The sequence below is a fragment of the Haemaphysalis longicornis genome, unplaced genomic scaffold (assembly GCF_048455015.1).
Source record: "Haemaphysalis longicornis isolate Haplotype H1 unplaced genomic scaffold, Haemaphysalis longicornis Haplotype H1 scaffold_284, whole genome shotgun sequence".
NCBI lineage: Eukaryota > Metazoa > Arthropoda > Arachnida > Ixodida > Ixodidae > Haemaphysalis > Haemaphysalis longicornis.
In genome coordinates this window covers 158,885-183,076 of record NW_027526330.1, presented here as the reverse complement: position 1 = coordinate 183,076, position 24,192 = coordinate 158,885, and the positions used below count along the sequence as shown (strand labels likewise).

Below are 24,192 nucleotides of genomic sequence, written 5' to 3'. Positions count from 1 at the left end.
GGGCCTAATTTAATTCCATTTATGTTCCTCAAGCGTTGTCCGCATACCTTCCCTTTCATTCCGGGGTCGCGAAAAAGTGCAATGAATCCGGAGTCATCCGATTCCGCACTGGTAACTCTGCAACACTGATTCATGCAGCCACCAAACAAATTTCGACAAACGACGGTGTCAGGCCTACGATTGGCTCAAAAGTTCGATCGGCGCTGTGTAATCACGCAATGCAAGCATGACGTTCTGCATGCAGTGAAAATTACATTCTCCGTTCAAATTTATGCACGTAGCTGCCATACGCCGAACTAATTTTTGGTGGCTTAGATTGGTCTCTTGAATGCACTGAAGTGAAGCTGAAGTGCAGGATTGTCATAGAGTGTAGATATTAGACCCACTGCTTTCGTCAAGACCCACTGCTTTCGTCAAGACCAGGCCTCAACCAAAGGATATAAAAAGAAACGTATGTTCCAGAGGTTGAAAGGAATAACCCAGACGCAAAAAAACTTTTTGGTATGATTAGTAGTGATCAGATAATCGACAATAGAATCAGAAACTGAACCTGAAATATAAAAATCGTTTGGGTAATGCAAACATTTTTGGAACTTGCCGCGCTAAAGAAAATAGTCAATAAATTTTGTGCAAGACCTGAAACCTGAAAGAAAACCAAGAGATTCAAAACTAGTTCACCGGGGTTGTTTGGTGTGTGCGGTGATGGGCCTTGTGTTTACTCAGTCCCGTTTGTGTAAGAGCGCCGCGTCTATTCTTCTTGTTACTGTATGGAGCGCAGGATGTCCCTGATCACCTTAGCCTGCGTCATGGCTGCCAGTACAGTGGTGGACCTCGTCATCAGGCGAGGCGTTCAGATCGATTCGGGAAAGGTGAGTCTGTGTACAGCCAAAGCCCATACCGCATGCATGGTCAATAGCGTTCGATGACATAGAACTGTTCTGTTCTCTCAACCGTGACTGCAGTTCCGGATAGGGTGTTTTATTTCTGCGGGCAGAAACTGGCCCAACGCAACCTAATTAGCGAAAACCAGCCTAAGGTGGCACTCCAGCGCAGATAAAGCAACGATTCGGCAGCCCTTCGGACTGTACCACAATGCAGATTAATGCTGGACAAAAGCGGACAGGGTCATTCTGTGTTGTGGAATTGCTCGTGATGAGCTGATCGATTGGTTCTAAAGATATGAATATCAGCACGAGTTATCCGACAATGCGAACTTTTCCCGCTCAAAACACTCCATGGCATGCTTGGACCGTATACTGTGCGCAGCTAAGGACGTGAACTCCATAGAAAAGTTAGAAAACCAGATATACATCGGCATAAACCTAGTTATAGCGTCCTTCTCTTCGATGCCTGCATTTTACCCTTCCCAGTGGTGAGCGCCGAGGAACAATGGGAGCGCTGTTGTCTGATGTCGATAAACCCCGAGTACTGAACCCCTTTCTACACTCTAAGAACTCCCTGTAGTAACAAGGAAAGCTGGAAGAGTTGGTAAAGGTGCGTGATGAAACAAAGCGCGAAAGAAACGACGAAAACGAGGAGGAACAAATACGACAGGACGGCGTGCTGTGGGGAGTTTCACCACAATTTTCCGGAACAACCAATCGAAGTGTGGTCGAATGCGCATATTCGAACAGTGACGTGGCAGAGCATTAAATTTGAATCAAAAGGGCATCTTCGCAGGGATATTGCGCAATGCAGAAAGCGCCTTCCACTCCTAGCGAGGTGTCCCTGTGCACATGAGCATTTTTAGTCGAATAATATGTTTGGCTTCGTAATTCGCCGAATTTGCACACTTTGTAACTTCAATTACTCATTCTAGAGCGCTGTGGTGAAGACCAACTATGGGGGCTTCTTAGTGTACTTTATACCTCCGAATAGACGAGGTTACGTCGCCCTCCAGCCCAGCGAAAGTGTCCTTGACTTTTCAGGCTCACCTCAGTTCTCAAGTGCATTAAAATGATGTGCCAACATCATGACATCGAAATACATGTTTGTTGTGACAAGACCGAAATGCATTGTCATCCGCATAAGCTAAATATTTGGCTTCGTTTCTGGATCAAGGGAAGATTCGAATGACACTTTAAATTGTAAAGGGAAAAGGCACAGCGCCTGCAGGAACAACCAAATAAATGTGGTGGCAACAGGGAACCTTCTAGGAGAGGATCTGATAGGGCTTTGAGTAGAGAGATCGCAGTGTGGGATCAACACTGCCGTACAGCTTTCGTAACTTAACTTCATTATCATGCTCCCCTAGACAGCTTCTGCGAGGCCAGATGACGTGAGAACAGCAAAGTGAAGATGTTCAGCACCAGCGAATACATTAACCAAGTTTATCTTAAGAAGCGTAACCGTCCGCCCTTCGACAGGATTCAAGAACTGAGTGAGCAATATGCATGCCTTGGAAATGCTGTGGCCCTTAAAAGTGTTGAGCGGGCGTTTTCGTCTTGATATTGGAACTGTACCACGCGTGCCATTACGTTACGAATGTTTTGCTACACAAGGATATTGGCCTGTTCCCTTCCTCGTTTTTTTTTTTTTTAACATCGGTGCATTGTTCTGTTTGGGAGCACAATATAACAGTAAAATTGGGGAGGGGGGGGGGGTCGTTGTGTTTATTTGCCGTTGTCATAATTTCGTGTGTTAGAGCAATAAAATTTTGGGTCGCACTCCGAAGTGACACCATCATGCTTAGGGGGTGCCGGGTTTTTCAGGGCTGAATGGAAGTTCTGACTTTTTGGACTATAATTCGCTCCACTACCAGACCCGGCCTTAGGAAATGAGTGGAGGAGAAAGGAGCGTAAATGAGGCACACTTTTTAAGCCCGGTTGCCATTAAAAAGTTCAGCAGACATACCCAGCTTTCTCGCTCGAAATTACAACCTCTCGGGAACCTAGCAAACCACTGTAGGAAAATGATATTTGGCATAAAGCTAGAAGCCAACGTGAAGATTAAAACGCTAAACGAATATTTCAGGTTTCTGACTGTTTGTTTGTGTAATTCGCTGTCAAATCTAACTTCCCATGCATTTCTATGGGATAGTTCCCATGGCTCAGGAACCCAGTCGCGCAACGTGCGCGACTTGAAACTGTGCAAAAAGCAAGTATTCACCCCAAATATTAGCTGAGCTAAAGAATTTTTCATTTCGCTAAAAAATTGCCGAGTAATCACTGTTGAAAGGACTGCCATGAGCGGGAAAGCTGCACATGAAGGGAGAAAATGCTTCGTGAGCAAAAATAACGTCTGTCCCCATAATTAATTTTTATTTATCACGTTTTCAAATACTGTCTGCTTTTCGTCACCGAACGCGCTTCCAAATGATGGTTCCTAACGAAATCATCGCGTTAAATACCGACTTATAGCTCCCTGATACATTCCGTCATATACTGCTGCCTCTGAGAGTTAACACTGCAAATTTATTTGAAAAATGACCCTCTCACGGCCTTACGCAAAAATGCTGTCACGGCCTTACGCAAATGCTTTAAAAGGCTGCCTGTTTACGCCCGTGGTGTTGATGTGAACACTGATGCTAGAGTTGACGCCTCTATTGTTAAATTTGAATCTATTGCTTAGAGATTCCTTTTTGGAATTTCTTAGGCTTAATAGAATCAATGTGTCTATCAAGAAAGCAGCTTTACTTCATCAAAAACCCGTATCCGGGAGTGTGCGATTCTCTAGGGTTCACAATTCCCAACGAATCTGTGGACCACGCCAGGCGTGCGGCGCAGTAAATTTACAGTCGTAGCAGTGGTAAATAAAAATGCTGGCCTCACTCGAAATGGATGCTGAATCTGCAATTTTTATGCAGAAACCCAAATTCGGCCAGGACAAGTACCGGGAAAAGTATAAAAGTGCATAAAGGGAACATTGCTCCCTACAGTTCTCCATACATCAACTATGGACCGTACTCTTTAAACTGGAAAGGAACGCAGAGCTATAATCATTCCGGGCCGCCTCAAGTAAGGTAATCCCCACTAAACACGTTATGAAAACGTTGAATGTTTTAGCCGTTTAAAACGGCGGATATTACTCTTATGGCTACAGTGGGCTCTTTTTTAGCCACGCAGCGCGCCTGTTAAGTTGCCTTTTGGAAAATAGTATTACGAGGACTAAATATTCACCCCCCCCCCCCCCCCCCAAGATTACGCCATATCTATGCTACAGTCGGACCTCCCTCAACGATCTCACTCAGAGGAAACTCAACTCTCGATACCCTTATAATTGTTTCATAGCAGAAAACACGTCCCCGATTGCGCGTTTTCCATGTGATGATTTAGTTTCTGCTTCGGGTGTGTTTAAGTAGCCGATAAACAGTCACTTTAGAATCCTGCATGGAGTTACGCTTTTAGACAACACATTGTGACCGCAACTGGCGTCGTTTTCGCAGGTATCGTAGCAAAGGTTCTCACATCCTTCGCCGTGACGTCGAACACACGCATGCTTTTGAACATGCCTGACGAGAAAGAAAGCGACGAGTACGTCTTCCGCTTCCTGCACGGCATACGATACCTAAGCATCGCCTTCATCATGTTCGGTCACTGTTACCAAACGCTGTCGGACACATGGTGTAAGTATGGCTCATCGGAATTTCTGTAACCACTGTGGGAGTGGGGATGGCGGAGAGGGTGGCTAGAGGCAAGGGGCTTCTAAGGCAGTGTTAGAAGGTTTGCGACTTCGAATACTAATGGCAAAAGTATTTCATTCGATTCTTATTTATTACATGAAATTTGTGTTCAACTTTTCAAGCATAGAACGATGTTGGTTAAAGGAGCCATGGAGAGAAAACACAAGTTTGGTTCATTCGAAAGATTGCCTCGTTAGAACCATAACGACACCACTTATAACGCAAACTTCGCTCAAATAAGCTACATAATTAGGAAAAAAGGAAATGACCATGTGACCCACCAGCTCATTTTCCGCAACAGAACCTGTGATGTCACTTGGGAATGCTCTGCGATTGGCGGAGGCCGGCAAAAGCAAACGCATGTTAGGCAGGGCTTACAGTTTGCATAGCGAGTTAAATGCCCGTGAAACATACTGCACATTCTTTTTATGACAAAGAACGGTGGAGTAAACGGTTGAAGGTCCGAACGAACACGCAAGCGTGTGCGCCAATGCTTACGAAACTAGCGCCGGCCGAGCTCGACATCTCGCCGTCGCGCAGACGAATTTTCGGGTTCGAGCATCCATGGGTTCGAGGCTCTTCGGGGCCAACGAACCGTTCCAGCACGCACAGCCGCGACCTTGCTTCGTATCGTAATCCCTTCACAGGAGGTTGGCCGTCATATCGCCAACCAGCAAAGGTAAAAATAGAAACGAGGGGAGTAAGGAACAGCAAGCAGCGACGAGATAGTGACAGTCGTCGCAGTTTCGGAATGGTGTTGGCTTGCTGCTATTGTTATGAGCTCGTTTACAGTTTACAACCACTGAAAACTTCAGTTTGTTCGAGTTCTTTACAATGAAATTTCGTTGCTACGTTTTGAAATGCCCATGTAGTACGCGCAAATCGTCGAGGGAGTGCGACATCCCCGCCGGTAAGGAGATCTGCTTTCATGTGCTGCCCAACGACGAACCTCGGCGAAGCAAGTGGCTACGTTTTGTGAACTTTGCAAACGGAGGAGAAAGAGAGCTAAAGGAAGTACGAGTGTGCTCGCTTCATTTCCGAGGAAGTGATTACGGCAGGGACCCTTACGTTAGCTCACTCCTGGGACATGCTGGCGCTCGTCGCCGACTTCGTCAAATCGCTCTGACCTTGGGGAAAAAAAATGCCGTAAACACCGCGCATTGACGCTCGTATCTTTCTGGTCGAAGCAGAGAGCTCGCGCGAACGGCTTTCCATACACGACACCGGCCAACTGGCATAAGTGATACTGCTACTGAAATTGAACTATTATTAACCGTAATCAAAATACGGCACATACGTACCAGTCTATATTCGTCCGTCGCGACGGGGCTGACGAGGCAGCGGTGCCGACGGCTGGGCGTTCGTCTGTTGTGGCTATCGCGGAATGGTCGCTTTCCCGTCCACCGCGTATCCCACAACTCTTGCCGCTCGTGCACTTAGAAGCATTGAACGTTTTTGTGGTGTGAGGTTGTTAAATGCAAGCCCGAGCTCCTCGGCGAGAGTTTTGTTCTCCGGATCAGGCGATTCCATGACTAGGGCTGCGGGTGCACTAGGTTTTACTAGTATTTTTAAAATGGCCGCCGTCTCGATCGACTCCCGCGTGTGGGTGCTATATGGAGTCGACATACTAAGTATCCGTTTCATGGACCGGCTCTATGACGCCATTGTACACGTCACGGAATGTTCAATTTTAGCGGGAGATTTAAAATTTTGGCTTAAATTGCCTTATTTCTCAGTGAATAAAGCATCATTTGCTTCCGGGAAAGCGCTTGGGGTACTATGAAACACCTAATCTTTCGAATAAAACAAACTTTTGTTTTCTCTTCATGGCTCCTTTAACGCAGCGCGAATCTCTTCAGGCCCTCAAGGCTTGGAGTAGAAGGAAAACGAAACGTGTTCATGCGCAGCAGATACCCACTTGTACTGGCGTACGTCTATATAGTGAAAAGCTGCAGCAAATTTATTATGCCTCGAATCCTGCATGATAGTTCTGTTTTGTTGCATACGTATGTTGATTATGATAAGCCGCCTATTGCGGGAAGGGTACGTTACCATACCGAGGGCTTGCGCGCATACACAACCCGTAGTGCTGACTTTGTGCGCTACCTAGAAATCGCGTAAAATAAGCAAAATACGAGGTGATTGCGACGTGTGAACCTTTTACTTCCTCTCACGCATGTACAGAAGGCGCCAGCACGTCTGCTTGTACTCTCATTTTTGTGTGTAAGCTGTCATAGCATTATGCCAACAAAAAGGAAATAGTATTAGCGCATGAATATACAAGGTGACCAAAATTAAGTCGACAGGTTTTTTTTTAAAGTTAGGTGCTTAGATTTACATGAAGACCACCTCTAGACAGAGGTTATGCGCCCAGGGAACGCATAATTAGGTGGTAATTATTGATATCGGTAGCTTAATTAACTTAAAGTGAATAATAAACTTTCTAGGGGCTGCAGTAGACAGGCATGTTTCTATTGAAAAGTTGGACGCAATCGTGTTTCTAAGCAGCTTCATTTGGCAGAATACTTCTAGCACATCCGTACTCCGAGATATCGAACTGCGAAGTTTAATTGCCGTTCGCATGATTACGCATGCTGCACAGTCAGGACCGGCGCAAATCTCCTCCATTTGTGACGTTCCTGCTGTGTACGGTGTTTATTTTGACAAGAGGGTGGAGCCATAGGCAACAGTGATAGCTGGCACCCTTCCAGTCTTGGCTGGCGTTATCGCAATCTGCCGTACTCGGAACCGCTATCGAAACACAGAAAAAAGGGAGGAGCTTTGCGCCGGTCCTCGCTGTCTTGCATGCGTAATCATGCGAACGGCAATTAAACTTCGCAGTTCGATATCTCGGAGTACGGATGCCGTAGAAGAAATCTGCCAAGTGAAACTGCTTAGAAACGCAATTGGCTCAAACTTTTCAATAGGAACATGCCTGTCTACTGCAGCCACTAAAAAGGTAATTATTAAATTTTAGTTAATTAAGCTACCGACATCAATAATTACCACCTAATTATGTGTCCCCCTGTGCGCATAACCTGACAGTAGATGTGGCCTTCACGTAAATCTAAGCGCCTTGTTTTAAAAAAACCTGCCTACTCAACTTTATTCACCCTGTATAATTAACTAGTGGCAGTACCCGGTGACGACTGGGTGTGTTGAAACGACCCTACAACTCTTCTTTGAACGCTTCTTGAAATCTCAGTTGCTTGCATAACGTAGTCGACCAACACACCCACTACTTGGATTTGGGGGTCGTAAGGTCCTCAGCCAAAAATTACTGCTCTATGCCCATCAGATAACAACGAAACTTGATCGAAACATTTTTTTCTCTTTTCCGATCTTGGACTTCTTTGACCGCTGGAATTACGTCATTCCAGAGGTGTAGCGGCTATTGGCCGGCTTTCCTTCAGTTGCAGTAATGAACGTATTCACTAGCCACTTTAAAAGAAAGCCACGAAGCAAAGAAGCAGAAACACAAAGCCTATCTGCTCCGACGAGCAAATCACGCAGTGCCACTCCGTGCTGGCGATAACTGTAGCTTTCGCAGTCCTTCCCGACGCGAAGGAAAGAGTGAAAGCATATATCGAAAGGGCTACAGAGTACCTTTAATTTATTACGGGTCTAACACGTTATGGAATCCATAAAAAAACGTGTAATTTCTTTTTTTTTAATATAGAATAGACCCTGCAGTTCTTGTTTGAGACAAACCAGTTGCTTAAAACACATTAGATAGCTTTACATCATGTGAACGCCTTGGGTTTCTCAAGCGTCTTGGTGCACCGCACTGCGCATGCGCTGAGTCCAAGCCATTGTCAGAGTTTTTGTTTTGGGTAATACTGTGTATCGGTGTGTGTCCGGTCACTGTGGGATCAGTGGAAACCAAAAATAAAAGAGGCTGCCACCAAGTCGATACCTCCCGAAACATTCCAAAGGTATTTTTTACTAAAATGGCGCTTCTGCCTTGGCCAAATGCAACGCCTTACAGAAAGCAACACGATATGGTCTCTTCCCACTCACTATCACTAGTTTCTCTTGACCTTGAGCTGGCGTCGACGCTTCCTCAAAAGCTTTTTCGTCATTTAGAAGCTCCGACTCAATGCTCCTGACATACATAAATAGCTTTCCCTCATTGGACGAATGTTTTGCAACAACTGTGCGCCAGAACAGAGCTTAACGCGTTTTGCTGCACTGCCCCGCTTACTTGGACTCTGGATCAACTTTTCTAAATAACATAGCATTCCTAGGGTAACTTTAAAATCCTTTTACGTCCGTGAACTTCCCATTATCTGCAGCGCCAAGCCCTAAAAATTTGTTGACATACATCACCGACATTGGATTAATTCAAAAACTGCAATGTTATGCACCCCAAGAATCCGGCGATTACGGTTTCATCTCCAACTTGGTTGACTCCTCTCTTCTGCCTGCTTTTCTTTTCTGCCCTCCTCTTTCTTGGTCCATTCGTTCCTTTTCGTCTCCCATAAAAGGGCAGCATGAAGGCGGCTTTGTGTTCCGGCTGAACATTGTGTTTTTGAATCAAGGGACTTCCCTCAATCTCGGTTTGGGTTGAGCACGCACGCTATGTTGCCGAAATTGCGTGCGCCCCAGAACCAGCCCGAAGAGGAGCCTGCGTTGCTTACGTAGCTCTCGTAGCCAGCGATCCGCGTGAAATAGGCTGCAGCGAAGGCTGCGGCTTCTCTCTCCGATTAAAATCGCGGGTTACGACGACAGCATAGCTGAGTTCGTGCGTGCGTCACAAGATGTGTATAAATCTGGAAAGCACGACTGCCGTGGGGGCACGCTCGTGTGCACATCCGCACCTGTTCGCATGGCCCGCGACGCGGCGAGTGGCGGCAGCTTGGCGCTGCCTGCTTGCAGGAACCGATGTAAACCAAGAAAGGGGTGATAGTATGGGGTAAAATTGCGTTCTGAATTCGTCCTCTGCTGTGCTGGTGTAGGCAGCCATCAAATATATGCCGCGATGCTAAGCCTGAAGTTCCATAAGTGGACGGGTCCTGGTGGTAAGGCTGATATGAATGCTTTCGAACACCAACAATGGGCCCATCCTTCCCCGTTGGTGAAAAAGGGAAGCCCTGCTTTCGCGGGGCACTTTCTCCGTTTGGAAGCTGTGTTTCTTCGCTGCCACAGCGCCGCATGCGAGAAACGCACGCCGGCTGCAAGTCTTTGGGTGAAAATCTAATCTAAATCTCGTTGCGGACAAGCGGGTTGGGGTTGGGTCGGTTTATCTTTCTGGAGCCCCAAACGCTGTGTTCTTCCCACGTTCTACACAGGTGAAACACCCCAGTAGGTTTTCCTCGGTTTTCCGCTGATAGGCCGATTTTTATTTCCTGCGTCTCTTGACCTATATACGGTCTGCACACAGACCGTGCGTTTTTGTAGGTTCCCTTCACCTCCCCATTACAGAGTTCGTCGGAACGGAATTTCGGTGCGAAATCGAGGCAGTGAGGAATTGTAAATTCCTTTGCTATGGAAGCAGCGCCCAAATGTTCAGCGACGATATACTTCATACACAAGAAGCAGACGGAATGTTGATGGCCCTCTGTCTGGACGAAACATATGCCGTATATCTAATACGTGTATTCTAAATCACATTGTGTAGCCCCATTCCAGAAATAGTCGCATTCGGGGCAATATGTGGAAGCCATATTGTCTTTGCGTCTCCTTTCAGCCCGCATGCTCAACCTCCTGATCGATTCCAACAAGTGGCAGGCTATGTTCGTGGCAGCTGCATTCAACAGCGTGGATACATTTTTCTTTGTCAGGTAAGGAATTACGAGGACACCCAAGCACACCTCATGATGTAGGGAATGAGAAAGTATTAGTCTCCAGTTGCCGAAGGTGTCCTCTCATTAGTATTCATCTGTGTCCAATTACCTGACACAACCAGTCATAACCATTATCATCGTTTTCCTTTTGCGCCTGCCTGTTCTTCGGTTCGGTTCTACGATCGACACGTACCGGCCTCTGCTAACCAAGCAAAGCGGACATTTAGCGGGAATGTAATTTGCTACTTGGTTAATTGCTACTTCACTATTAGCATGCTCAAATTACTCGTGTAGGTACCAGTGCGTGTTTCTGACACACGCATCCAAGCTGAAGGGCACCACGCATTTACTAGGTCTACCTTTAGTCAGCTAAAGCCATCGAAGCTGCGTTGGCGTTGTCGTGTGTCCTCCTCTTGCCTCCTGCGGGGCGCCGCGCTTGATACCCGCCCAGACCAATATTACCTGATTTTAGTTTCGACTCAATCACTTTACGTTGTTTATAGTAGCCTCTGTAAAAATTACCGCAACCCGGGCAACCTTTCACCAGTTTTTTTATTCTTTAACTTGTCAGGCTTTTCTGTGCCATCCGTTGGACATTTTGTGTGCGAGCTCTTGACCATGACGGTACGGTATTTTCGATCTTCCGAGTTAAATAATGCTTCAGAAGAAAAATGTTCCTACATATTTGTTACAGCGGGGATTTATGACACTTGGAAAGCCGAATATTTCGGTTTCCTAAAGAGGCCCGAGACCTAAATAAGAGCTGTGACCACACGTACGACTACAAGCACTCGGTGGGTACAGTTATTGCGACACGAAAACCACGCGACGAGATTCCGAAGGATGGCGCATGCATACGCAGCTATGGTTTCCTCTACCATGTGCAGGCACCATAGCAAGGCCATCGTGCTAGAATCTCTCTAACTACGTAACTCTCAATTTGCACTCAGGCGTGCTCATTTCGGTATTCTCGGCGCAAGAATGTCTCTTCGAGTTTCCGTTATCGACGGCGAGTAAATACGAAACCACATAGGCTTACTTCCGGCCGTCAGGCAGAACGAAACGCGTTTTAAAACACGACGCCTACACTCATTCGTGACATCTTTAACATGCGCACGCATACGGCGACTTTCTCGTGCTTGAGCCATCGCGTGACTATGTTTCTCTATTAAACACACGGTTAGTTCGTTCTCGCAGTCACTCTACATTTTTGACGACCATGACCAGGTCCGCCACTCCAATACGCCTCTGCTTGCTGTGGCACCCTCTTCAGTCGTCCCAATTTTCTGAATGCAATGAGAGACGCGTGGCAGAGCTGCAGGGCCGTAAAAATGACATGGTGCCAAAGAAGAAAAAAAAGAAACGTTGAGGATGGTTAAGCTTTCCTTTAAACCATGAAACTTTCCGTACGGTGAAAGCTTTCCGCTCCAGCTCGCACCCCATCTGTTGGAGCAGCGCTTTACGATCACGGGAGTCTCAGTGGGCTCCGCAAGCTGGCGCTACGGTATTTTTCACTCACACCGACTTTCACTTACGATCAACGCCGCCGACGACGCCGCCTTTTTTGCGGCCCCAGAATCTTAAAGCTATAAAGAATCCGGGACATCTAAGCATTTCTAATGAGTTGGGGATGCTAAAGCATGAATGTGCAGCTGAACGCTTTAGACGCCTTGCTTTGACCTCACGTTGTCCAAGGGCTTTACAATCTTGCCGCTTGGGACTCTTCGCTTTACGATCCGCCTGAACGCTCTCGAATGGCTTCGATCTGTCTCTACGCCCTTCGCGCTTGCTGGTTCCTGTCGCCGTGAAAGGGGGGCTGCCTATCGCTACTGCCGAGTGCATTCTCGCGCTATAGAACGCCTCGTGCTATGCAATTCTCCGAAGCAGCCGTTCCTGTTATTAACGCCGGATGCCGGTTGTTTCGCGCAATGGGCCATTTAAGACTTTCGATTTTAAAAAACGAGCGGAAATTAAGCCAAGTGCCGATGAAGAGAATCAAGGGAAATTGAATGCCCAAGCCTCCCGGTGACTATAGACGCAACTCGCAGTTAAAGAACTTACTTTACGAGTTATAAATCCAAAACAAAATAGAGCAGCTTGAAAATACAACGCGCGATTACGAACCTAATGTTGTAGACGAGGATGATGGGGTTCTTGGTAAAGCATCATGACGAGATAATAACGCTCATACTTCCGATATTGAAGCGAGTAGGACACACACGGTGCGCTACCTTCCAAAAACTTTGTTTCGAGGAGCTTATTTATTGATTGTAGGGTTTAACGCGCCGACGCAACGCAGGCGATGAGGCGCGCTGTATTGGAGGGCTCAGGATTAATTTTGACCACCTGGGGATCTTTCACGTGCGCCGAAATCTCGTACACACGGGCGTTTTTGCTTTTCGCCTCCATCAGAAAAGCGGCCGCCGCGGCCGGGAATCGAACGCCCGACCTCGTGGTCAGCAGCGCAACACCTTAGCCACTGAGCCACCACGGCGGGTCGAGAAGCTTATTTATTTATTGCTAATGTATTCACGGGATTTTTATTCGCTTACGATGTTCAGTTAGCCAATATAATTTGTTTGTGTGTATGATGGAACGAAGTAATTGCCATCACTTTGAATATTTTTGAGGCGTGTATTTCTGTTTTAGCACTTTCGTGTTATTTTTGTCCAATTTGATTTTATGCCTTGCACTTGCACTACGCCAACGGCCGACATTCTTCCCCAATTATTTTCTGAAAGTAAATTTCATCCTCAGTTTCTAGGAGCAGTTTCTAGGAGCTTCGTGTGAAGTTTTACAGGTTTCTCGGGAGCCAACAAATCTACGACTATTATTAATCACGGCACCTTCAAAGCCAGATTACCAAGCGTTGCGGCATTATTTTAGCTCCCTGGCGTATACAAAGGATTGAATTTGGTCACTGGGAGATGTACATTCCTAAATAAACGAAAGGAAGAATATGAGTTGAGGAAAGAAAATTAAAAAGCTGAAAGTTTTGAAAAATATGTTAAAAGTTTAACAAACTTCCATATGCCGCAGCACTATACTGAAATTTTGTAAAATGTTTTCATGGCCCCTGCGAAATGGCTGATAGTCGTGGTGAAAATAAACCTCCAAGCCACGCGGCGTAGCCTGGTGCACCCCTTGCAAAAGAAAAGCGATCACTAAGCATACCTTCGATAATAGCCTTTGATGGTAGCCGAGCATCCCATGATTTGATGATAGCCCCAGTCAGGGACCTCGTTTCTCTGCTCCATTCCCCCGAACCCGACGTTTTCGGGAAATCGCATACAGCGTCGACCCACGTCCCCGCGCAACCCAGGGCTATAGCCCACTCCTTTAAATTTATTTAACCTTACGCCAACTAACCCCGTTTCTTCGAACACAGAGCGTGGCGGAGTCGTATATTACATTGTGGTACATTGCTGCAGAAAACAAGGTAAGCTAGACTAAAACGTAGAGCATCCCTTCGTGCAATGCGGCAGCACACACGTTGACCCCGGTACAACCTTTGATTATGCCGCGAACGCCACGACAGCTGCAAACGGCACGAGTGCAAGCTAGACACGAAATTTGAGCTTTACGACTCTAGGATGCGTTATACGTGTAGGTTCACAAGCCAGTCGATGGTGTGTAGTGATCATGGATGCCTGTATGTCCCAAAGTTGGAGAATCCGCTCTTAGAATGAGACTTCCGACAAGTCCACGGCTCGACATAATTTGCTCGTTGTAACGACTGATGATGGTAATTTTGAGATTAATTTACGCAAAATAAGCGGTTGCAGTCGTGAAACACATCGAGTAATAGGCTTTCCCTGTCTCTTAGCAATATGCGAAACGTGTAAGTGAATACAAGTACAATAGAGTCTGAATGATTACTTCGCATAACAAAAAAAATATTTTAGACATAGGAGACGACTTTGAACGGCGAACGGTAAACACGTTTTCCTGACATACGAGTTTTTCCTGTTGGCGTTCAAAAGACGCTCCAGCTTCGGTGTACGGGGCGACGGAAACAACGGCGTCAGGAAAAACGGCGCAATAAAATCCTGCCTCGGGTAGTGCCAGCCGTTTGGGGCCAAGGTCGCCGATCGCTTGCTAGAGGGGAATACATAAGCAGGCCCAGTCATTTTGTATACGTGCTTCCCCGGCTGCATAGGAAAATGATCTGGGGCCCGTCTCAGACCAGATAACAAACGCTCTGTCCTTGCTACTTTCATGCTTACGCTAATGTACATTAAGCATTAAAAGTACGGCGCTGTGCTACTGGTTTGTAATAACTAGGAAGTATTTCTCCACCGCAGCTGCATAATTATGATGCTGCGTTTGTTTACCTATAACGTGGCTAGGCACTCTCGTAAAAGGTAAACCGGTCAGGAATGCAACCTTCTTACAGGGCATCTCGCACGAGGAATCCTCGTAACCACCGGAACATTCATCGCACGGCAAACTCGCGTCAAGAGATTCTTTTACAACGTACCAACTAATCTCTTTCGCCCACTAAAAATCGCCTTAATAAAAATAACGTATGCGCGAGCATTCATCGGAATTTGCGGCGTAGGAAGTTACACTCTTAAAATTCGCCGCAGGTGGGCTTCCCCACAACACTCCAGAACAACCAATAATCGCGACGAAATGTGCAAATTTGACGAATGAGGAGGCAAAGCATGCGATTAGAGCAAAATATAGCATGTGCGCTGTTGCAACAGCGCAGCTAGTAATTTTAGCTCAAATCGCTTCCTGGGCCTCGTCATTCGCGAAATTTGCACATTTATTATTGAGTGATATTTATGAGTGCAGTTGGACACACCTTCAGACCCGCGCACTCCATGCTTACAGTTTCAGACGAAGAAATGCGTGAGGCAAGCCGCTGGTTTAGTGGAAATGCATGTTTCAACGAGCAGCAAGCGGAAAGGCTCAGTCAGTTCTCTCCCATTGCGGCTGTATACGGGTGGTAGTTGAACAACGTAACCTACAAGCCTACAAGTCAGTTTTAAAACGCCGAGTTTAAGTTGGTTATATTGAAATGATAGTTGGGTTCAAATTCGTATTAAAAGACACGCAGAATAAGCAGGAAACGGGATCAATGACGCATTGATTAGGTTGAACATGAAATGAAGAGTGGTATTTGTGGTACACGGTTAATAGATAACACAAAACACCCTTTCTCTTTATACTCTGGCCCACTTTTCCACTGGCTGATGTCAGTCACTTCGGTAACATGAGGATGACTGCCAATTATTGCTGCAGTTGAACTTACAGAGGTGTCTGCTGTCATTTTCGCCTTGTCCGTACATATGTCCGTACATACGCCGTACATACGCCGAGTAAATACCTGCACTGGTATCCTTACTGACAGCATAATAACATTGCTGGTACAATCAAATCAGTGCACCGCGTTGAGTTTTCATCAGCACCACACTTCTGCAGCCACTAAATAAGCCATACAGACCTAATGTAGTGGAGATTGGAATTGTGCTGGGACAACAGCTATTATATTAAGGTCCTTATCAGGAGTCATGTCATTTCACCCAACTATACTCTCCAAGTCCCTCCCCGTCCAGACCCTTCCTTCACAAGGTCGCGGTACAATGAAATTCGAGCCAAAAAACAAAAGGCATCCTCCACGGACGTACACTTTCTGCTTGAAAGGGTTTTGGCACCGGATCCGCGTTTCAGAGGTGCAGGTCGCACTGACCCCTATCTTTCCCCCCTCCTCCTACACTATTCTGTAACGCATTTACCATTATCGAAACCAGCTTCCGACCCAATCTCAATTTCTCTTTCTGGTCAGCGCTTCAGGGCTTTTCTTGAAGTCGCGGTGAAACGAAATCCAAGCGACGAAAAGGCACCCTCCCCAATAGTTATTATGATACCGTGGAACCAAAACGACATGGGCGAAGGGGGGGGGGGGGGCAGTACACTTTGGCGTAAGACACTTCAGTGAAGGTCACGTTGATGCCTGAATTGCGGCGCATGGTTATTTCGATGTGCCGACTATAGGACGCACGAACGTTTCGGTTCACGAACTATTTGGTGCACACGCACCGAACGTTGCGCACATTTCGTTGCCTATCCTTCCCTCTTCATCGAGCAAGCTTGTACTGAGGTTTGAGAGGTGCCTGTGGACGGTGCCTGTGTTAAGCTTTGGTCTTGTTAGACATTACAAAATACGTGCGATTGGAAAGAAGGACATGAATTTTAGTCTATAAAGATGTTGCTAAATGCTTTTTAACATTTCTTGCTGCTTTGTGCAGTGGGTTCCTGATGTGCTTTATAACGGCGAAAAACAACTACAGCGGGGCAACAACCATCTTCTTTGCCATTGTGCTGCGACATCTCAGGTAGGCAAAGTACAAATCCGCTATGTCGGTAAAACAGCACAAAAATAGGACGTGTTCAGTCATTTTTGAGGTTTTTGACGCATGGAAGGTGGCAAGGTTTATACAAAACAAAATACGGCCGATGAAAAATTCGAGGATTGAACAGGAGACGCGCCTTGCCATCCTTGACAACTTGTTTGGTTCTGAATTCTTGAGGGGTGAAAGACTTCGGATATATTAACAATATTACTGCATTTGTTAACAGCGTCAGATAATTTTGTGACAACGCGTATGAGGTCTGGCCAATTCGTGCTTAAAATATTTTTGTGGTTCCCTCGCATTCCGTACCTTAAAACGTCGTTTGCATGAACAAGAAGCGCTTACACGTACGGCTTTGTCAAAATTTTGTGGGACCCTGTACGAAGGAAATAGAGAAAGTTCCCTTTGCTCTTTTTAGCCACGCTACCAGCAGACAGCGGCAACCAAAGCGCCCCCGCTGGGCCGCACGCTTGCTCCTGCCACGGTCGCCGCCGCCCACAAAATTTTGACACGCACTACATTTCAACACACGCTTGTTAAATACATGATTGTTGCCACGAACCTAAAAACAATGAAGATCAAGTTGTGAGAATTTGTAGAAAATTTCGGATCCAGGCTTGTGCCTTGGCACTGGGAAAAACCTTTTTTTCTTGACAGCTTGAAAAGGATACCTCCGCTCGATTCGCCCTGTACGCCGACGATGTCGTCGTCTGGACAGAAGCGGCCGACTACGATGGCAAGGAAGCCATGCAGTCAGAACTTCAGGCTGCCGTTTTTAGCCTAGAACGCTCTTTGTCCGCCTTCAACCTGGAACTTTCACCACAGAAGACGGAATTTGTCAACATCAACGGCAAACGCAAAACTGATCTGTCTCATATCTTGACCCTTCATTTCGGCGGTACATCAATCTCATCCCAAAACGGAACCGTCCGACTTCTCGGTCTCCAACTGAGCAGCTGCAATAGCCCTCAAGCATGGATTCGGAGCCTTCGTACCACCTGGCGTGCTACGATGCATCTTATTACTCGGATCTCAAGCAAGTACGGTGGTTCACAACAAGCCTCTTGTCAAACCCTCGCCAGAGCAGTGGCCCATGGCCGGCTAGCATACGGTTTTCCAATATATAACTTCAGCCCCCGGCATCTGCGCGATTTGGAAATACTAAATCGTTCTATGATTCGAACCATCACGGGTCTCCCTCGACACACCAGAAATGATCTTCTAGAGTTGGCAGTTCCTCTTCCCCCGATACGACAACTCGTGGAGGAAACTCAGCTACGTTTTCAAACGCGTCTAGAATGCTCACCGCAAGGACAAGCAATCTTAAAATGGGACGCGTTAAACAGCGTCTCTGAGGAGGCACCCTTTCAAGGTACTATCCCCCCATGGGAACATCCACCGCTTGGACTCATCAGACGACGGCCTATACGGCGCTCCAACCTGGCGGCTAGAGAGCGTCTTGTGAGGCGTATACGGCAAGACAAAGCCATTGACGAACTAGATGTTTTCACAGACGCAGCAGTGGCCAACAATGCCGCAGCGGTAGCTTGGACTTGCCCTGAATTTCCACCCCTGGATGGGTCCTGCAATATCACACAAATCCATGGCCTAGTAGCAGAAGCTCGGAATTCTAGGTGCCCTTCAAAGCATCCAAAAGAATCCCCCGTCACTTCCTCAAACTAAGCTACGCGTTATCACAGACTCCCACGTGGCACTTCGTGAATTAAATCGTTCTTTCACCCCAAACGAAACTGCCACTACTATACTGAGAAAAATTCAGGAGCTACGGCAAGAATTCGTATCCGTTCGTTTGGTTTGGACCCCGGCGCACACCGAGGGTGACACAGAGAACCAGTTAGCCCACATGACTGCCCGGGAGAGTCTCTCACATCCTCCCGTGGTTTCTTCTGACCCACTCCCACAGGACGCGACCTGGCCTGAAAACTACCGCAAAGCAAAGATCCTTAGTCGTCAGCGCCTCCAGAAATCCTCCCCTGTGGGTTTCCTCATACCGCTAAAACGTCTCCCCAGAAAAGGAGAAGTTATTGCAAACAAGATATACACAAACTGTGCATATACCCCCGACATTCTCTTTAAATGGACCTATCCTCGTACAGCATATACTCCAAAGGCATATTTTGTGGGGAATGAGTCGTTTCCAATCTTTACCACCTTATCTGGATGTGCTCTGCCTTTTCACAAGGCCGATCGGAACTTTTAACACTACACTCCATCCCGTGTGATGAACAGGACCATATTAGCCAAATGCGTGCTAATCCCTCTTTATTAGAGGCAATTGTAGAGTTCTCTCTCCAGAATGGTCTCTATAAAGCAGTTTGATTCGTGATTGACTCAGCCCTGTATGGGTCAGTGATTCTGTGACAAGTGCGAACTGACTTTTTATGGGACAAAAAGTGCAAATGTGTTATCGATTACTTTTATTTTCATATTTTTTTTCCTTTTCCCACTCTCCCCCATCCCCTTCAGGGTCTTATGACCTCCTCCAATAAACAGCCAATCAATCAATCATTTTGTAGAAAAGCCGTTGTCTACGTTCTATACAAATACACGAAGTAAATGTGGGTTAGATGTAGTACGCCGCTTCGAATTGTAAACAAAGTAAATAATGGGCAGCCTATAATTTTTCTTGAAAGCGGAGCTCATTTTCTCATGTTTATTCTAAATTTGTCTATTAAGTATACCAAAACAAAACAAAAATATCCCCTCGCAGGCAATAAACCTAAACTGGTGCATTTACAGGCGTACTCTTGTGAGATAGGTGTGTTTTGGCTGAATACTTTGTCGTTCCTATTAGCTTGTCCAAGCATCTTGACTTTTGAGCTTTTTTTTATAGTACTCATACACGCTTTGGAGTCCACCTAATTCGGAACGCTACACGTTTATTATTTCGAAAAAGCTTACAGGTTCCTTTACCTGAGTACTTTTGTAATCGCTCGCATGCGACGTAGCACCGTGGGAAAGCGAGAAAATTACGCCCGCAACTTGTGGTTTCCGTTCTACTCTCTCAGGACTAGCGTTCCGCTATTCTTCGTCATTATGTGCATCTACATGGTTCCCGCCTTCACTTCGGGTCCTGACCTCCCGACCTTCATGGACAGAGTTCACTGCGAAGTATCGGAGCACTGGTGGGACCTCTTGGTTCAAGTCCGGAATTTCTACAAGGTCACCTACAAGGCAGGCTTGGCATATATTGTTACGCTGCGCGCACAAAATGAGTGTACACGAGGCCACTGTGTCATCATATTTGACCGCATGTATCGCCTTCATAGGCTCTTGGTGCGTAAGCGGTATTCGGGCGTTGCCTCAGCCTCCACTTCTCGCCTTAGCCGTTTACATAGGACGATTAAAAACTGAAAACCACGGCCAAATGTTTTGAAAAGCTGCTGTTTGAGAGGAAAAAATCGCTGCAAGTGCGCGATTCCGCCGCGATAGGCATTATATCGGTCTCATGGGCTAAGATGGAATGGTATTCAGTACATCAAATGGGGGTTTCAGACTGCACCTAGGAATGGCCTCTTGTGCGGTGCTAGGCCCCTATTGATTTAGCCAAGCTGAATCGAACGGTTATTCAAACTCCACCGCGAGGCTTAGAGATATACGGACATGCTTTAATATTCGGTGTTATCTTTGCGCGATTTATATCGTTTGTGTGCGAATTTCGTAAGGCCCTGCGTTCTTTTCTTTGTTGGGTATGATAATGCGCCGCATGCGTGTTGAAATTCGCGGCATTTTCAATAAAGCTCAGCTGGAAGTTAGCGCTTGTGCCCGTCACCTCTTTCTGCGCTTGTAAATTTTCTTGCGCTAAGCGAGGTTATGGATCTCCGATAGCAACTAGCCCAAACCCAAACTCTACTAAGCTATATTTTTCATTTTTTCAGTGGTTAACCTAGCTCGCAAGAACGAACTTGAGCATGCCCATGAATGAAACATACGGCGTGGCACGCTGCTAGCATCGCACATGAGGCAGTTCAATGCGACGTCGCGCTTTTTTAGCCTTTTTTTTTCTTTTTCGATATAGCAGCATTCAGTGCACTAAGGGGCTTCCTTCCTCCACGGTTGTTTCAGACAATGCTGCCACATCTTTGGTACATCTCAGCGGACTTCCAAGCGTTCTTGATTTCTCTTGTAGCAGTTGTGCTTCTGAGGAGGTAAGCACTCGCTTCATTAACACCGCAAACGGTAATTAATACGTGGAGCGCACTTATGAGTGATCCTATTGCGTTTTGGCGTTGCCTGGTCTGTTTGTTACTAATATTCACGGAGCATGTCCCGGCGCACGTTATGGCTACGTCTTGCGCACCTTCTGACAAGTCATCGCAGCAAGGGCGCGCCCCAAATTTGACACCACAGCTTGCGGGCATGTTTTCTTGAATAATTACGGTAACTGTCACGTCTGGTACTTGGGACGAACACTAGGCGCCCTTGTACATACGTTTACACCATCGCGCATAGGCACCAACATATGACAAAGGAGGATTTAACTTAACAACCTGTGGGTTCGGGCAGGTTGGTACTCTATGGTCAACACCTGTAAGCGCAGTCAACACCTTTAAGCGTCTTACATGTGAATTTTTTTCGCGCCTAAATATGTCGGGCAGAGCAGGAGCTTCGTCATCTAAAATGACAACGCTGCGGAACCAACCATCACGTCGGGAGACCACGGAATAACCACAGTCGATTCAGAAATATTGGGAAGCAAAATATGAACGCATTTTCTGAAATAAAAAAATACAATTAAGAAATAATTTAGCAAAATAGCAAGGCAATAAAGACAGCAATAAAAATGGTTATCAATCCTCAAAAAAGCTGAAAACGGGAGCAAAAATAAAAACGAGAGAAATGTAATACAAAGTAAAGCGGCAAAAACAAAACAATACCATTTACACACATAAAAAAAACCCAATAATGGGGACAACAAGACACTACAGCGAGTTGGCCGTTTTGTGTACCAATAAGGAGGAACCCCATTTCACGGATAGTTTAGCCGTGATGCCGGGTGTATTGTTTAAATCACAAAAGGCGAGGTATGGCTGGCTGCAGCGAAAGAATGTTTCCGTGCATTCCGTTAAGATGAACACCAAGAGTGTCGGCGAGCTATCCACGCAGCGCTATCTCTAGTTGCCGGTCGGAAATTCGGCGCACGCGCAGTACGCCAAGTTGCGGCGTCTGTTAGCTTCGTTCTGTTAGGTCGTTGTTAATTTTTTACTTACTTTCTGTTTTAATGATTTTTGTGTTTGAATTTTGCTTAATTCGCATTGTTATTACTCGGCCTCCCGTTTTTTTTTTTTGTCAAGAAAGAACTGCAATTGTTCTGTGGCCTCCTCCGAAGTTTCCTGCGTCTGAGTTCGCTTTCTTTTTCACTGCACAAGTTTCTCCTGTGCTGAATGGTTGCTTTGACCCCATGACCACAGCGTATCTATGCGCCTACCATTAGGCTATATAAAGCAGCATACGTGCAAGGTATCTAGGTTTCCGAGCTAAGCGAGCAAAGAGTGTGTAACATGCAATAAATTCCTGTATAGTTATAAGTTGATACGTGCAACTAAGCCTTTTTCCAATTGCATTCTATCTGTATTTCACTTTTTCATTTCATTGATGTCTGATAGAATAAAGTGAGGAAAGGAAGACAACACACACCGCGCTCTGCGATGTCTTCTTTCCCTACGCCCCATCCTTGCGCATTTTATCTGATCATGCCAAAAGATCAACTAGCCCCTCATATCGCTTTGTTGATACTTATGTTTAATTCTTTAGGATGACTAACGACGCTGAACGTCAGTCTCCATTTCATGTGCCATTTATAAAACACTAAAAAAACCTGGATTATTTAGGAAAAAGCCTAACTTCTATAAAACATGCCAGACGATGCAGCAGAGCAAGCCTGGCATGTGTAGATTAACAACTTTCTCCCTTCCAGGCGCAAGAAACTGGCCATCTGTGCATTTGTCCTCATGTCCGTGGTTTCGTGTGGCATAGCCACGTGGCAGATCGCCGGCACGCATCTGCCTCCTTTCATGATGTTCCCCATGGAGTCGCCAGAGTAAGCACTGTTTTGTAGAGGCATTATTTTGTAGAGAGAGAGAGAGAGAGAGAGAGAGCGTGCGTGCGTGCGATGCCGTTCGGGTTAAGTAACGTCCTGTAAGTGTAAAGTGGATGAAAGACACCGTTCATCGCAGCTTAAAATGAAAACATACCCATGCAATCTGGATGACATATTTATTTTCTGTTCACAATTTTTGAGCCATTAAAATGGCGTGACGAGGCTCTCGAAATCCTCGCCAATGCGGGCCTTCAGCTCAACATCAGAAACGCTGTTTCGTCCCTCGAAGCATAAAAGTTTTACATCACGTCGTCAGCAACGAGGGAATTCGGCCTGACCCAGACGAGATTGTTGTTGTCATCGGCTTCTTACATCTTACTCTTGACGCTTTACCCTCGTCAACAACTTCGCATCAGTTTCTTCGCCCTCAAACAAGCTTGTACACTCCAGAACCCCTTTGTGTGTTCTGACGACTGTGAAGGGCCTCTCCAACACCTGAAGAACGCGCTGACCTCAGGGCGAGAATCCATATAAACCTGCGCTGTTCTCTTGCAGTTTGATGGTCAACATCGAGAATGGAGTATTTCTCACAGCAGTCGTTCTCTTAGTTCCGCTCAGAAATAATATACCATTACCGTGCAGGACTGCTCCGCTGTGGTTTGGGTGGTGTAGAAATGTGGACTCTACATCTCTGGCCGCCCCTTTACAGTAGAAATTTTACAGCAGAAATTTCGACATTACTTCTACAGCTGCCCGTTGAAGCTGACTTTCCGATGTCCACTAATGACGTGTGTGGACAAACTGGTGTACAACGGAATTTTTTCAGTGTTTTGTGTTTTCTTCTTGAAGGGCTCATAGAGCAACGTATTGCTTTTACCGTCCAGCACAAAGGGCTTCCGGAGCATTATCCTGGCAGGCGTCTTTCGCGTCCAAGCACTCGCACATCAGCGCTTTTCCCTTAATGCGTGCACGGGAGGGGGTGGCTGCAGAGGTATGGAGGGAAGGGGGCGTGCAAGTGCATGCAGGCTTCACACTTTAGCCGTTGACATATCCGTTCTGCTGGTGGGAGATTTCAACGCGGACGTCTCGCTTATTGATGCCACCTGACTGCTGTCCTCCATGGTCGAGCGGTATTGGTTGGTGTGTTTTACACAGAGTGTAAGATGTCTACGCCGAGAAAGGTAAACAGGCAGCTTCTGATTTATCCGCTAGAATAACACTCTGGTCCTTCCATGTTTCCTTCAGCTAATTAGATAGGAAGTAGGCTCAATGCCAAATTACAAACGTGTTTTGTTTTGCGCGCTCTTTGTGCTGCGCCCAGACTCGCTGGTCGTCCTCCTTCACAGCGTGGAAAGGCACTGA

General features: G+C 46.4%; 1 protein-coding gene across 1 annotated transcript in view; it reads left to right on the top strand.

Moving 5' to 3' along the window:
* Positions 1–784: 784 nt before the first annotated feature.
* Positions 785–24,192, top strand: part of LOC144173081 (nose resistant to fluoxetine protein 6-like) — a 37,502-nt gene continuing 14,094 nt past the window's right edge. The window contains exons 1-7 of the mRNA XM_077701596.1: positions 785–869; positions 4,385–4,564; positions 10,311–10,404; positions 16,665–16,751; positions 19,799–19,964; positions 20,856–20,938; positions 22,708–22,830. Of these exons, the coding sequence (XP_077557722.1) occupies positions 4,435–4,564; positions 10,311–10,404; positions 16,665–16,751; positions 19,799–19,964; positions 20,856–20,938; positions 22,708–22,830 (683 nt within the window). The 5' untranslated portion in view covers positions 785–869; positions 4,385–4,434. The remainder of the gene's footprint in view (positions 870–4,384; positions 4,565–10,310; positions 10,405–16,664; positions 16,752–19,798; positions 19,965–20,855; positions 20,939–22,707; positions 22,831–24,192) is intronic.